General features: G+C 36.7%; 1 protein-coding gene across 1 annotated transcript in view; it reads right to left on the reverse strand.

Moving 5' to 3' along the window:
* DHX35 (DEAH-box helicase 35) overlaps nucleotides 1-14,450 on the reverse strand; it is an 844,978-nt gene that overhangs the window by 812,408 nt on the left and 18,120 nt on the right. The window contains exons 2-3 of the mRNA XM_044090458.1: nucleotides 6,998-7,131; nucleotides 4,953-5,045 (exon numbers count right to left, since the gene is read on the reverse strand). Coding sequence (XP_043946393.1) covers nucleotides 4,953-5,045; nucleotides 6,998-7,131 — 227 coding nt within the window. The remainder of the gene's footprint in view (nucleotides 1-4,952; nucleotides 5,046-6,997; nucleotides 7,132-14,450) is intronic.

The following is a 14,450-nucleotide window of genomic DNA, read 5'->3' on the forward strand; positions in this document are numbered from 1 at the left end:
ATTTTTGTGGAAACTGGTAATAGATAAATTGCCAGTGAAAGGAAACACACCAAATCAGAAGATAGGGTTCTGAAATGTAAAAGAGTAAAAAGTTATGGGGAAACACTGTAAATAAGTTTTTTTGAAGACATAAAAGAAGTGGATAAAATAAACATGGATATGATTAAATATAGATATTATAAGAATAGAAGTAAAAATATGTTAAAAGAACAAATAAGTTATTTTATGTTATATGGGTCAAATGGAATGAAAGAGCAAATGAAGTTATGTTTAATGGTAAATGATTTTAGCAACAATATTAAGTAAAATCAGATGCTGATTATGGAAAAAGGAGTGGGGGGTCTAAAAGAGATGAACATTTAGCATGATTGTATAAACATGTAAGTGTGTGTGTGTATATACACATATATATATATATATATATATATATACATATAGATATATATACATACATATATTTATTATATATAGTTGCAAATATTTGTACATATGTAAAGTTTCTGTAAATAAGAATTATTTTTGTAAAGGACCCCTACTCTTTTTGACAAGTGCCATCTGATCACTTACATCTCACTGAGCTACCAACAACTTTATATCATTATTGTGATAAGCAAATAACGTAGGTTAAATCGAACTGCTGCTAATTGTGCCGACTTACTCTAAGGACACCCAAGTGTAGCAAAGAGGACTAGAAAGGATATACCCTTTCCAGATCTCAGAACACTCACTGAACAGAGTGAAGCCTGTGAGTCAGTGTTATCTGGGCATGATTAAACATTTCCAGTAAGCTTACTGAAAACAGTCCGACTGTATTCCAAAAGGAATAGACATCATGAAATTACAAGATAGCAAGGTATGTGTTTAACCATTATGTAGCAGTAGCAGATAGTCCAATGGCTAAAAGCCTGTCTAAAAGGACTCGGTGCCTGGCAGTAGAAAATGCCTTCAAAAAGTCAACAAGTAAAGTACCAAGAACACTGCAATGGCTAAGTTCATAATGTATGCATACTGCAACATCAGGAAAAGCTATATATTTCTATGGTCAGAAATAAATCCACATTAAAAGTCAAAAAGTGAGCTGCGATTGCCAACATAAAGATAAAGCTGAGATAGTGCACATTTCTCAAAATTTCCAAAAGAGGATTCAGTGGAGCAATAGATTAAAAAGTTACTGTGGGTGGATAAAGGACCACTCTTATACAAAGGGATTATTATTGCTAAATACTTCTGGGATAGGTCCTCAAGAGTCCTAAACAGTTATGTACATATATGTCAAGCAGAGCGCCTCTTTGGCCCTCTTCAAAAGGAACCTTGATGATTGGATGGGTGATAGGAAATTCACCCCGGGGATCATGTCAGTCACCCTGCTAGACAGGGGTCCAGGGAAGTAAATACCGTGGGAAGAAATAGCCAGGGAATTGTTATGGCTAGGCTTGTATAGGCCCTAGGGCCGATAGCCTAGTACCAACCTATGACCACATTTGCATTTCCTGACAGAGTAATAGGGTTAATCAGGAGTATTGTTGAAGGATTATAGGCAAAAAGTAAGGAGGGAGGACTCCTCTCTGACTAGCTGCATTTGAATAGATGAACAAGGCAGGTATGTCCTCTTTCTATTTATTATTTGCTTTATATTTAGAGCCATTAGCAAAGAAAATAAGGACTCACAAATTCACAAATTCAGGAGTATAACCAGGTTTGTTGATCAAAAAAGTTAGTTTTATTTGCAGGTTATACTATTTTGTACTTGTTAAATCCAAAAGTAAATATCTTGGTGTTGTAGAATATTTTGAGACAGTTTCATATCTTTTCAGAATATAAAATTAAAGACGATAAAACAAAGGCTATAACAGTAAACCATATATCCACATATGAATTGGTTCAGCAGCACCTCTATTTATGGAGACATGATAAGATGAAGTATTTATAATGAAAGAGTACAAAAGATTTTGTTATGGGAAACTAATGATATATGGGAAGAAACTAAACAAAATAGAATACATAAACTGAAAAACCCAACGTTCTTAAATATGGATTTGGAGACTAAGACAAAAAGAAAGTTATATGTCAAAGTAGAAAGGGATACTAATGAAACAGGTGGGAGTTTGAGAAATTAGGAGAGAGTATGGTTTTACATGCAGGTCCTTAAGGAGAATAGCAAACAATCACACAGAATACTGTATTCAAAAAAAGTAATAAAGAGTATTCTAAAACGTAAGCCAATACTGGAATGGTGGAAGGATATTTTTACCAATAGGGATGATTGTAAGTAAGGGTATAAGAAGAAGGCAGAAAGGGGCTGGAATTTACTAGATACAAATAGCAAAGGAACCAGATTTTTGGAAGCAAATAACTTGATCAGAGGGAAATGTGACACAGGCTAAACAGAAGTTTGGATAACAGGTTAGAAACTACCTTTCCTACCAGAGACTGGTAACAAAGTATAGGTAAAAAGAAAGGGAGAGAGAATTTTAAATGAAAGACCAGCCACGGTCATGATTTTAGTTGAGTCCAGAACAAAAGTTGCTGTTAAAAAAGAAATAATTAGTTGAGTATATAAAATATTGCATGATGACTACAGGAATCACTCAGATGAGGTTACAAGAGATTGTGAAGAAAGAATGGAAAGGTAGTATACAAAGGAACAATGTGAGGGCATCTGTATGACTTGTATATAAGCAACAAAGTCCAGAAGGTTTAAGAGTCTTGTTTTGAATTGTTTTCATATGCATTTTTATACCCCAGGCAGAGTTCATAGAATTTTTCCTTGACTAGACAGCAAATGCAGTATGTTCGATGGGAAAGACACAGGTAACTGGGAACATGCTTTATGAGAATGTAATAAGTTGGCAGATCTTAAAAATTCTCTACACAACACTTTGTCAAAATGCTGGGGGAGTAAAAAATGATTCTTCTGAGTTAGGATATAGAATCTGAATTGCTCGTACATAGTAAGGCCTTATGAAGTTTATTGCTACTGGCTACAGAAAATAATTAGTAAAAAAATGGAAATCAAAATTTAAACCAACTGCAACTGAAGTACTGAATATTGTAAAGTATGTAAAATAATTGAAAGTGAAATCTTATTAAAGGGAAGGAGCACACTACACGGAAATAAAAGGAATTTATGTGAACACACGCAGAATCATGTTCAGAACTGGGAGTGAAATTTAAAGGAAGGCAGAAGTTGTAATGTTGGGATGAATGAAAATTGTTAAAATGCATACTGTATGAAAAGCAACAAAGGAAATAGTATTAAGGTTTCTTTTCTTTTCTATTATTGTACGTATGTACCAATGTCACTTTTAAAAAAATGCCATGTTTAGTAAAGATGTTTCAAAAAGAGTCCTAAGCTGCTCAGAACTTTCTGACTCCTACCAGAAGTGTATGAGGGTAGCAGAAGAATCAGTCCTAGGACTTATAGTGTTCACAGTATTCATAAACACAATACAAGCTCACAATACACACCTCAGATATCTGTTAGATGCTGATGATCCCAAGACCTAGCTATTCTCTCTTACTGGGTTTGTGACAAGGGACTAACAGTCAAGTTAAGGAAAAGCAGGGTCATACTGCTGGCACTGCACTGAAGTATGGTAAAATTATATCAGTCTGGCACATTTCCTCTCTCTGTGGAGCACACAGGGACAGTTTGTGGCTATAAACGCCCACGGACATGGTCTGACTCCAGCCCATCCTTCGCAGTGCTTACGGACCACATTCAGTTTAAACTATCGTTAGTGCTGGACGTTTGTTAAATAGACAGACACATGGACATGCAGTGCTCTAGGTGAAGGCGGTTTACCCTCAGAAAGCAACCTAGCAAACTCTAGTAAAAAGACCTGTACATTTGTGGGATATACCTGAAATAGCGGCACCATTTTAGAACTTTCGTGCAAGCAGAAGCTGATGGCCATTCTACTAAAGTGCACACTACAGCATAATATCATAGTAGATGATCACCATTAACCCTAAGAAAAAATATCTTATGATGCAGGAAATAACTTGCCCCTAAGAGCCCCCACTCAAGATACTTATATTACATATATTACATATTTTCCTAGCATCATTTTAGAATACCCACACCTGCATAAATGATCTTGAGAACAGGAATGTCATGCCAACTGAGACTATTAAAGTGAGTTACTAGTGCCTTGAGAATGATATGCCAGCTCATCTACATCTGAAAACTGTATTTTCCATTAACAGAGTCTGTAAGGGTGGAATGGTGTTCTTCTTAACCCCCAACAAGAAAGGGAATGCTAGCAGTATTAATAGAAAAAACAGTTCCCCGATACAGTTATAGTAACATGTGAAGTGAAAGACTTAAGTTATGCTCCCATTTCTGAGGGAGTAGATAGTAAAATAATATCATTTCTTACATGTGCCAGCAGACAAAGACCCAGGGTTGTAGAACTCCCTGGCCACCTGACCGAGTCACATCCTACCTAGTCAGCATTCCAAGGGAATGTCTATAAATACTCAGAATTACAATCATGCTGTGCTTTTTGATTACATTACTTGATCTGGCTACTTATGTTCAGCTACAAGTCTTGTGATAAGCGAGTCCTCATCTCACCTGTGGTAAAATTAGTAGATGCTTCTAATGTGCTCCACTGTCTTAGATTCTATTTTTCATGCACTACTGCTACAAAAACAGTTTAGTACCAAAGACAAATGGGGTCCTAGTCATTCATAAGCATCTGCGACATTCCTGTTAATGCTGGGAAAGATACAGACTAGAAATAATATAATTTTCTGTCATTTGCATCCTGCATTGGGTATTGTACTTCATTCTTATTTATTAATTAATTAATTAATTAATTAATTAATTAATTAATTAATTAATTAATTAATTAGAACCAGGTCATGAAATGGGCCACTGTGGTTTAGCCCACCCACCTGCGGAAATACACAATCAAAAATACCAACAAATGTGGTTCAGTGCTCACCTGTGGAATTTGAGTACTCTTCCCACATCCTGTTTCTCCGACAATCACAACTGTCTGATAGTTCTCAACCAGGTACAGGATATGGTTTCTGTGCTAAAATATATACAAACATACATTTAAACAGAACAAGAAATTAAGTTTTCACAAATTATTATAAGACATGGCAAAATCAAAACACAAGAAAAATGACTGAACTAGTTATGTGTATTCCCATGTACAGTTTGCAAATGTATATATGACACAAAGAGCAAATCTACAGTCTGATCAGTGCAGCGATGTAATCTTAGCCTTCTTTGCAGATGCCAGATTTTAAATTAAGCCAACATTATCATAACCATATGTTTTGCCTTGACAAAAAAGGAATGCTCTCTGCAGGAGAGTCAGGAACAAACTACCTTAAGTGGAAGAGATTAAACCTTTAAGACTGTCACAACTTATTTCAGCATTCAGCTGTGTCTCTGTATCAGGTACTGGGTGACTCAGTTTTGTGTTGTACCTTTTACTTTAAAATCATAAACGTGATTTTAAATAAAAAAAAAATTCCAGTATCAAGATAGTTTGTGGGTCCAGTATTTCATGACTACAATTAATGTATTAATGAAATAATTTCCAGACAAATAAACAGAAACCACAATTGCCACAAACACATCTAAACTCAGAAGTAAAATGGCATGCTTCTTACTAACATACTGTTTCACTTTCTCCCTGCAACATAGCAAGTCATTGTTAGGCACAGTTAGTACGTGATATAAGCAATAACATCATTATGGCTACATCTTAGCCATAAAACGGCTAAACATAATTCCATTTTCCATCCATGTTTTGACATTGTAAACTGCTCCTTGAATTAACTGCTGTAGCATATTCTTGCATCTGTAAATACACGTATACATCTCTTTTTTTGCATATCCTTTTATCTGTAAATATGTTTTGATCATTTCTTATATGATCCTATTCACCCAAACTGTGCTTCCAAATGGTCCATTGAGATCAGTACTCTATCCCGGTAAACAAATATAAATAAACAAACATCCATCCAATCCTACCTCACAAACCTGGTGACTGTCATAGTGTGCAGATGCATTGCAATGACCAAGGCAAAATTCTCTCTTACATCTGTATTTTACTTTAAAAAAAAATACTCCCTTTGCAAAACATTTTTTGTAGATTTTTTTCTCAGTCTTCAGGTGACTGATTTTTTGTTCTAACTTCACATAAATGCCACTCTTTTGTTAATGGACTAAATGAATGAAAGTTAGACTCAATACCCTCATTATCACACCTGCAGACTGGAAAGCACAATCCATGACCGTGCAGTTGATTATGGTGGGATTCACTCAATGTTCTAGCCAGAAGGTTTAAAGACTGACTTTATGTGGAGATCATGGCTTGTTGAGAGGTCTACAAAACAGTTTGAGAATGGAATGTACCAAAATAAAATTATTCAATGCCTTCGTTTATTTACTCTTATGTTTTTGTAATTATCTGTGGCATGAGATGTTGGTAGCCATGTAGTAGGAGTCATAAGGCTCCAAGGAAAGGTGTTACAAGATAAGTCCCAGCTGGATCGTGCTGCTAACCCCACCACAGTGTCTGAATACAGCACATGATGCTTCTTACTTTGGTATTTGGTTTCATCTAATTTAGTTGATCAAGTTGAGGTGAAGGGGTTCTTCAACTGCAGTGCCTCACAGTTTAACCCCCTGAAGTACACAAAGCCCACAGCCCACTTCAACTTAACGGTCACATTCAGAACAGACACAAATACACTAGTGACCTGGATGAAAACAAATCATAGGCTACTGTATTTATTCACTTTTCACAGTAACCAGACTAAGCAAAGGATTTTTTTTTCATTTGGTTTCTGTGTTCACCATACTAAGGCTTTTGTAATGCTTCATATTCTGTATAGCTAGGTCTTGCAGTACTCACAGTAGTAATAGCAATACATGGCATCTGCTATATTCATTTGGAAAAATACTACTACTACAGAAATGTCAAAAGGGGATTTGCTGTACCAGTGTGAAACATAATGCAGACTATACCTTAAAAATAGGTAATCTTTGTCTCTGCTGTTCTATGGAAAGTGAAGTATGAGGGTTATAAATCACAGCAGTTCCACTAGCCTCTGCAGCACTCTGTCTTTCTTCACTGATGGCAGTTCCTGGACCTTCAGTACCTAAACAAACAATTCTGATTAGTTTCAGTCTATTTATTCTATGCAAGAACAGTGTGTAACGCCCCTATCAACCTGGTGCTTTACTGCAAAATTCTAAAAGCCAGCAGTGCTACAGATGGCTGCACTTTTCCTAGTCTTCATGCTTTCATAAACATGATGATGTGAAGATGCATCTGAATAAGAACACAGTTGTCAAACCTAAACAAATCAAGTGAATAAAAGCTATCACAATACAAACATTAAAACAACTAAATGCAGGTGCAGGTTGCAGAACAGTAGGAAGAGGGGTAACTACATTTATTCAGGATACAAGCTGAAGTAATAAATGTTCTTCCTGTTAACATGATAGAATAAACCCATAAACGTACTGACATGTACACTAGAAAGGGATAAAATACAAAGTACTACAAGGCAATTTGCAAAAATATGACATACATGACATTGGGAACAGCCCAGGTGCCAGGACATTGCAAGTATGATAGAAGCACCAAGTCAACAATAACAGAGATTACAAAATGTGCTGTGTTCTACCACAACAGTTCAACTCAATAACCAAAGCAATAAACAAGCACTTAGGCACACTCATGAAAACAAGGGTAGTGTTTTTCCAAGGATAGAGAGCCCTGGTGTTCACACTTCTGTAAATCTGTGTTAGAGAAGCACTCCATAAAGGAGGGCAGCTGAGAGAGCTGCAATAAACGCAAATAAATACAAATAACGAATACAAATGAACCTTGCATGTAAAATTCTAAATATATTTATTTTATTTATTTGTGTACATTACAATTTGTTTACTGCGTAGGTGAACTTGCCTACTAACCTGTTTCACAGTATGACCTGGGAACAGTGTAGTATGAAAGAGAACAAGACACGGAACATGTATTTGTAAATTACAGTAAGAAAACTTACAACAGTACAATGGCGCTGGAATTACTTTCTAGTATGTCCACTACATACAAGACATATTAAACAATTCTCACATTATAAAATACAACATCAGATCATAGAAAACTGTTATTTGTTCAAATATTTAGCCACTGTCATGGAAGCAAGTGAACTTTGTCTTTTTATTTTAACAAGAAACATCTTTACTAAATTACCACTTATGACATAGACAAGCATACATTTATATAAATGGTATACTACTAAAAACCCAACAGACCACCAAAAATTTAGACAACTTAGAAATGATAGAAAAAAAAGCTATCCTCTTAGATGAAAGAAACTTTTACTTCCAACTCCAGCAAACTCACCAAAATAAACCACATTAGTTTTGGACTAGCATTAACAAACTACTACACCCAGGCCAATCCATTACACCAAACCTACAAGGCTCTAACCTTGAGAATCCCATACAAACTGTCAATGCCTTCAATACCTTCTTCACAGAGGCCATCCAAACTCTTGCCAATCAACTATCCCCAGATAGCTCAAATCTGCTAACTTCTACTACTAGCTCACTTCCTTCATTTCAGTTGCAACCAGTTCCAACTTCCCTCATTTGCTCCCTTCTCCAAAAACTAAAACCAACCATCCCCTCAGCTGACCAACTACCTGCAGAATATCTGCAAATAGCAGCTAAAGCCATAGCCTTTCCCATTTCCATACTGATTAACAGAACCATAAATTAAGGTACCATCCCAACTATCTGGAAAATCGCTCACATTATCCCCCTACATAAAGGTGGTAACTCAAATGACTTTTCAAACTATCGTCCCATAGCCTTACTTTCTTCAGTAGCAAAAATAATGGAAAAATGCATCCATAGGCAACTACTTCACCACCTAATCCATAACAACTTACTTGCCAACTGTCAACATGGATTTAGGCCATTCCACAATACCACCACTGCCCTGTTATCCTTTACAGACTGCATTAACAAAAACCGTAATAACAACATTCTTTCCTCTGCACTCTTTATCGATCTTTCTAAAGCTTTCGATATGATTAACCACCAGCTACTTATAAATATACTCAAATCCCTTTCACTTGAAGCACTGGCTATAAAATGGTTCCAATCATATTTAGACAATAGACAGCAGGCTATGCTATGGGATAATAATCTGTCTACCCACCTCCCCATTTTCCTCGGTGTCCCTCAAGGCTTCATATTAGGCCCACTTCTATTCTCCATTTTTATTAATGACCTACGCTCAGTAATTCCTCAAGCTACCTGTATACAATATGTGGACGACTCCACAATAATATACTCAGCCACTTCTCCATCTGAACTACAGTCCCTAACCCAAAAGGCATTCAATACAGTAGAAAAATGTTTTTTACAATGCTGCCTCCTCTTTAACCCCAAAAAAACAAAACTTTTGCTTTTTACTCCAACCCAGACGTCCATCCCAGTAGATTTTACAGTCATATCTAATAATGGCACTCTCATATCTCCTGACCCAACCACCAAACTCTTAGGAATAACAAGAGATAGCAAACTTAACTTTGATACTCATATTAACAACACAATAAAAACAGTTAATAAGTAATTGGGATCCATCTACAGAACCAAACCCTACCTTACACCATTAGCTAAAACCACTATAGCCCGCACTCACTTAATCTCCACACTCCTCTATGCTTCACCTATACATACTAATCTGACAAAAAAATAACCTCAACAAACTGGCAATCTCTTACAATAATATTGCTAGATTTGCTACTGGCACTCCATTTAGAACCCATCATTGTCTTAATCTAAAGCAGCTAGGATGGCTAGGATTACAAAATCAGCTTCAATTTCACCAGCTTACTGCGGTAGCGTTGTCACCTCACAGTAAGACGTTGTCCTGTTCGATTCTCAGCTAGAGCGTCTTCTGTGTGGAGAAATGCGTGAATGGGCGTACCTTCGTTGAAGGTTGTGCATCAGGGCCGGCAACTCGGCACATAAAAATCTACTGCCAATCATTAACGGACCGGAGTTCCGCTGTGGCAACCCCTAACCGGGAAAAGCCGAAAGACACAACTATTGCCCATAAGACCCTTTATCAACCTACCAATACTCCAATACTCTCTAGCCTCATTACCCCTTACAAAAATCTTAAAAATTTACGTTCCACAAAAAAAACTACTTGTTTGTACAAGCAAATCCAACAACTTGGCAGGAGACTCTCTGTTCTCTAACACTGTTGGAAAACACTGGAACCTACTTCCCACTGAACTTTTATCACTGTCTTCAAAAACACTTTTCAAACATAAGCTGAAACTATATCTTAGAACATACTGGTTTTGCCCCTGTACTAACCCTGACTAGCTCACCATCTTTATACTAACGGCTACTCCTCACCTTTTACTCTTCTGTACTAACTCCAGACTTCTCTTTAAATAACCAAAGAGACCATGATCTTGTAATTTAAGTTAATGTATATATGTATATAGAAACATCTTTTATGCATAAAACGTTTTTAGTGTTCGTGTTAAGATTGTTAAAAGTACTGTATTTTTGCTAACATCATCTGTTATATTCTTGTACTGTAGCAACATTTTTTTTATTGTAATTGTGTGTGTTGGAGCTTATCTCCCCAGGCCTTTACTGAAAATGGACTCGTATCCAGTTAGACTAGCCCGGTCAACAAATGTAAAATAAAATAAATGAAAACAAACCACACTGACATAATTTTAGTTGCAAACATTACACAACACTTATCCAGTCACTGTCCGTAAAAAATTACATAGTCCATTCAAATCCTGCCTTCTTTTAAACATCATTCCTTCTCTGAATGTACTGTTCCCACAATTCCTGTTTATTTCTATGTAATTTACTCCTACCCTTCTCTAAAGATCACATTTTCAGTTGTTTTATCTCTGTTACTATATTCACTACTTCTAGAACAGTTGGTTTAGACTTTGATTTCCACTTTCTAGTAATTGCTTTTTTGGCAGTCACCGTATTTGGACTCAGCAAGGCCTTACTATGTTTATGCAATTCCGGTTCTGTATCATAGCTCAAAAAAATAATTTTCTTAGTTTTACCAATTTGCTCACCCAGTATTTCTGACAGAGTAGTCTTTAGGGAATTTTTAAAGTCTGTCAACTCATTACAGTCCCAGAAAATATGTTCCCAATTACCTCTTTCTTCCCCATCACACTTCCACATTTGCTAGCTACCCGAGGAAAAATTTGTTAGAGCCTACTTGAAGTATAAAAGTACCTATGTAAACATTTCAAAGCAAAGATCTTAAATCTTCTAGACTTTTTTTGCATATCTGGAAGACATACATATATCCTCCATTGTTTCTTTGTGAATCGCTTATCTAATCTCTCTTCCCAATCCTTTCTAACCTCCTCTGATTGAATCTTATAGTTATCATGCAATATTTTATATGCTATGCTAACTACTTTTTTAATAGCAGCTTCTGTTCTAGATTCTACTAAAAATTCTACCAGTGCTGGTCTTTTGCTTAGAATCCCCATATTTCTTTACATTTGTCTGTACCTCGATATTAGTCCTTGATAGGGAAGACAGTCTCTAGCCTGCAGTCAAAATAAATTCTTGGCCTAGTCCCATTCTGTTACCTTTCCCTGTCTATATATTTGCTCCCAATACTTTGGTTCTTTTGCCAGTTTTCTCCAATAAATTCCAACCCCTTCTTGCCAACTGTCTGTATCCCTAATTGCAGTCATCCCTACTGGCAGAATCTCCTTTCTCAATTCCCATGTCGGCTTAGTTCTTAGAATACTTTCTGTTACTTTATGAATCTGTACAATTATTGCTATTCTCTTTAAGGATCTGCATCCAAAATGCCAATTTCTCCTTGTTTCTTCAGCTCCCCCCGTTTCATCATCATCATTTCCACTTTGAATTATAGGTCTCTGCTTGTGCAATGTAATAGGAGCCTTAATTGTGCAGTTCTGAAGTATCCCTTCAAACCGGGTTATCACAAACCACCTTGTTCTCCTGGAAGAATCCTTATCTCATTTGACTCTTGCCATCTTTCCCTCCAAGTTAAAATTATTCAGCTCTTTACTGATTCCTATCCACAACTTCTCCTCTGGTTGATAAAAATATACCTGACCTGTGTATAAAAGTAATGAGACTAAAACATGTTAACTGCTTGTATATTTCTACCCATATCCATAAAAGAGCTTCCAGTTTCTCAGTTTTTATATTATCTTTTCTTTACTCTCTTCCCACATCCTTAGCTGCCACACCAGAATACTTTATAATACAAACTCCTAAGTACTACACTTGATCATGACCCCATAAATATGGATATTGCTGAACCAATTTGTGTGAGAGTACATACTTTACAGCTATTGCCTTTGTTTTAGCTTCATTACTTTTGTATCCAGAAAAGATATGAAACTGTCTCAAAATGTTCTACAACACTGAAATGTCCTTTTCTGATTTTAACAGGTATAAAATAATGGGTCTACTTCAAACACTGACTTACCACATCAACAAATCCCACTTCATTGAGACAACATTGCCGAATTATCACAACATCCAACTCCTGAAACAGCAAAATCTAACCTCAGGAAAAGAACCACTTGGCCACCACGGTGAACCTTGCCCTTTCCCCACTGTAGTGTGATCTCTGAGTTAGTATACTTAGTTGGGGGGTGTGGGGGAGCCCCCACATTGGGAGGTGTGGGGGCAAAACCCCCACTTTGGAGGGTTTTCTTGTTTTGTTGTTTGTTTTTTCATGGTGGACAAGTGGTTCTTTCCCAGGGGTTAGTTTTTGCTGTTCCAGGAGTTCGATATTGTGAAGACTCAGTCATCTCGATGATTTCGTCTTAGATGATGTGGTAAGTCGATGTTTTGAAGCAGACCCAAAATAATATCATCTGCAAACAGAGCCAGCTTTTCTTGACTACCATACCAATTATATCATTGAATTTTTGAGCCCCGTATTTTCTTTGACAATGGTTCTAAATATAATGCAAATAACAAAAGGGAATGAGGACACCCCTGCCTGGTTCCTCTGCTCAAGCAGAAATTATCAGAGAGTAAACCACCTACTTTACTTTTTGCCTCTGATCCCTCATATATCCTCCTAATCAACCTTATAATTTTATCAGGGAATGCAAACACTTCCATTACCCTCCTCATAAACTCCCAGCTTACTCTGTCAGATGTTTTCTCTGCATCAAGACCCACCAAACAACAGCATTTCTTGCATTCTTCTTCCTTCTGGATCATCAATGTTCTGTTAATGTTGTCAAATGTTTGCTACCCCTCCACAAAACTATATTGATCTATATGCATCAATTCTGGTATCAATTTTGCCATTATTTTATCCATTATAGACATTTTATAATCATGGTTTAAGACTGAAATGGGCCTGTAGGATGATGGTCCTGAAGGGTCTTTACCCTTTTTAGGTATTACAGCCACCACCAGTTTCTTCCAGGATGTTGGTGCTTCTCCTCCTCTTAAAACATTGTTAAACAAAACTTTCCAGGTCATTATCAGTTTTCCCCCCTAGCTTCCAAACTTCCACATTAATACCATCTATTCCTGGGAAGTTTCCTGTGGACTGGTTATACATCACCATTTTTCTCTCATCTCCTCCTATCCTAACTGTTAGTAATTGAGCCTGATCTACCTCTAACATTGCCATATTTAATTCTTCCATAAGCATTTCCTTTTGTACCTCTTCTTGATTTCCATATTTCTCTGCTTCATACAGATGTTCATAACATTTCCAAAATATTTCTAGTACCTCTACAGGATCTCTTATCTCCCTTGTTATAGGCTCCATAAGGTTGGCAACAACCCCTTCTACTTTCTGTTGCATGAGGTGCTAGAACATATGTGTCCAACTCAAGGCCCCTCAGAGCTCTTTCATGCCCGTGACCCTTAAGTTCAAATTCAACATTTTTCCGGTTTTTCTGCACTTGCGACCTTTAACCGCAATATTGTTATGACCCTTCCCGTTTAGTTTTTCGCGCCAACTAGGACTTGTATGCTCGCGCCAAAGAGCTGGACTGTAGGGTTTCTCCTTTTCGTGGAAGACAAATCGTTTGGTGGCTAGTCTAAAACGGACATCAACTCCGACCGAACTGTATTTAAGCAGGTAAGTTTACCAGAAGACAGGCATTATTTGTAAAGCAAGTTTTTAGTCTGCTGTGATCAGATTTCATACAAACTGACTGTTAATAGAAGCAAATGTGTCCTGCAGAGTACATGGGTACCAGTGTGTTTACAGCAGTTTATTACAAAAAAATGAAAGACTCCGTTTTAGGCATGTTTTAAGCCAGGTTCCCATTAACTATCTTCTAATAATGTAATTACTTTTATATTATTTTTGGTTGAAAATGCACAGTAAAACACAATTACATTTACTAAAAACAGCATTGTTGAGTAGTGCGAT

This window comes from Protopterus annectens, chromosome 12.part0 (genome assembly GCF_019279795.1).
Source record: "Protopterus annectens isolate FY-2018-M chromosome 12.part0, PAN1.0, whole genome shotgun sequence".
Lineage (NCBI taxonomy): Eukaryota > Metazoa > Chordata > Ceratodontiformes > Protopteridae > Protopterus > Protopterus annectens.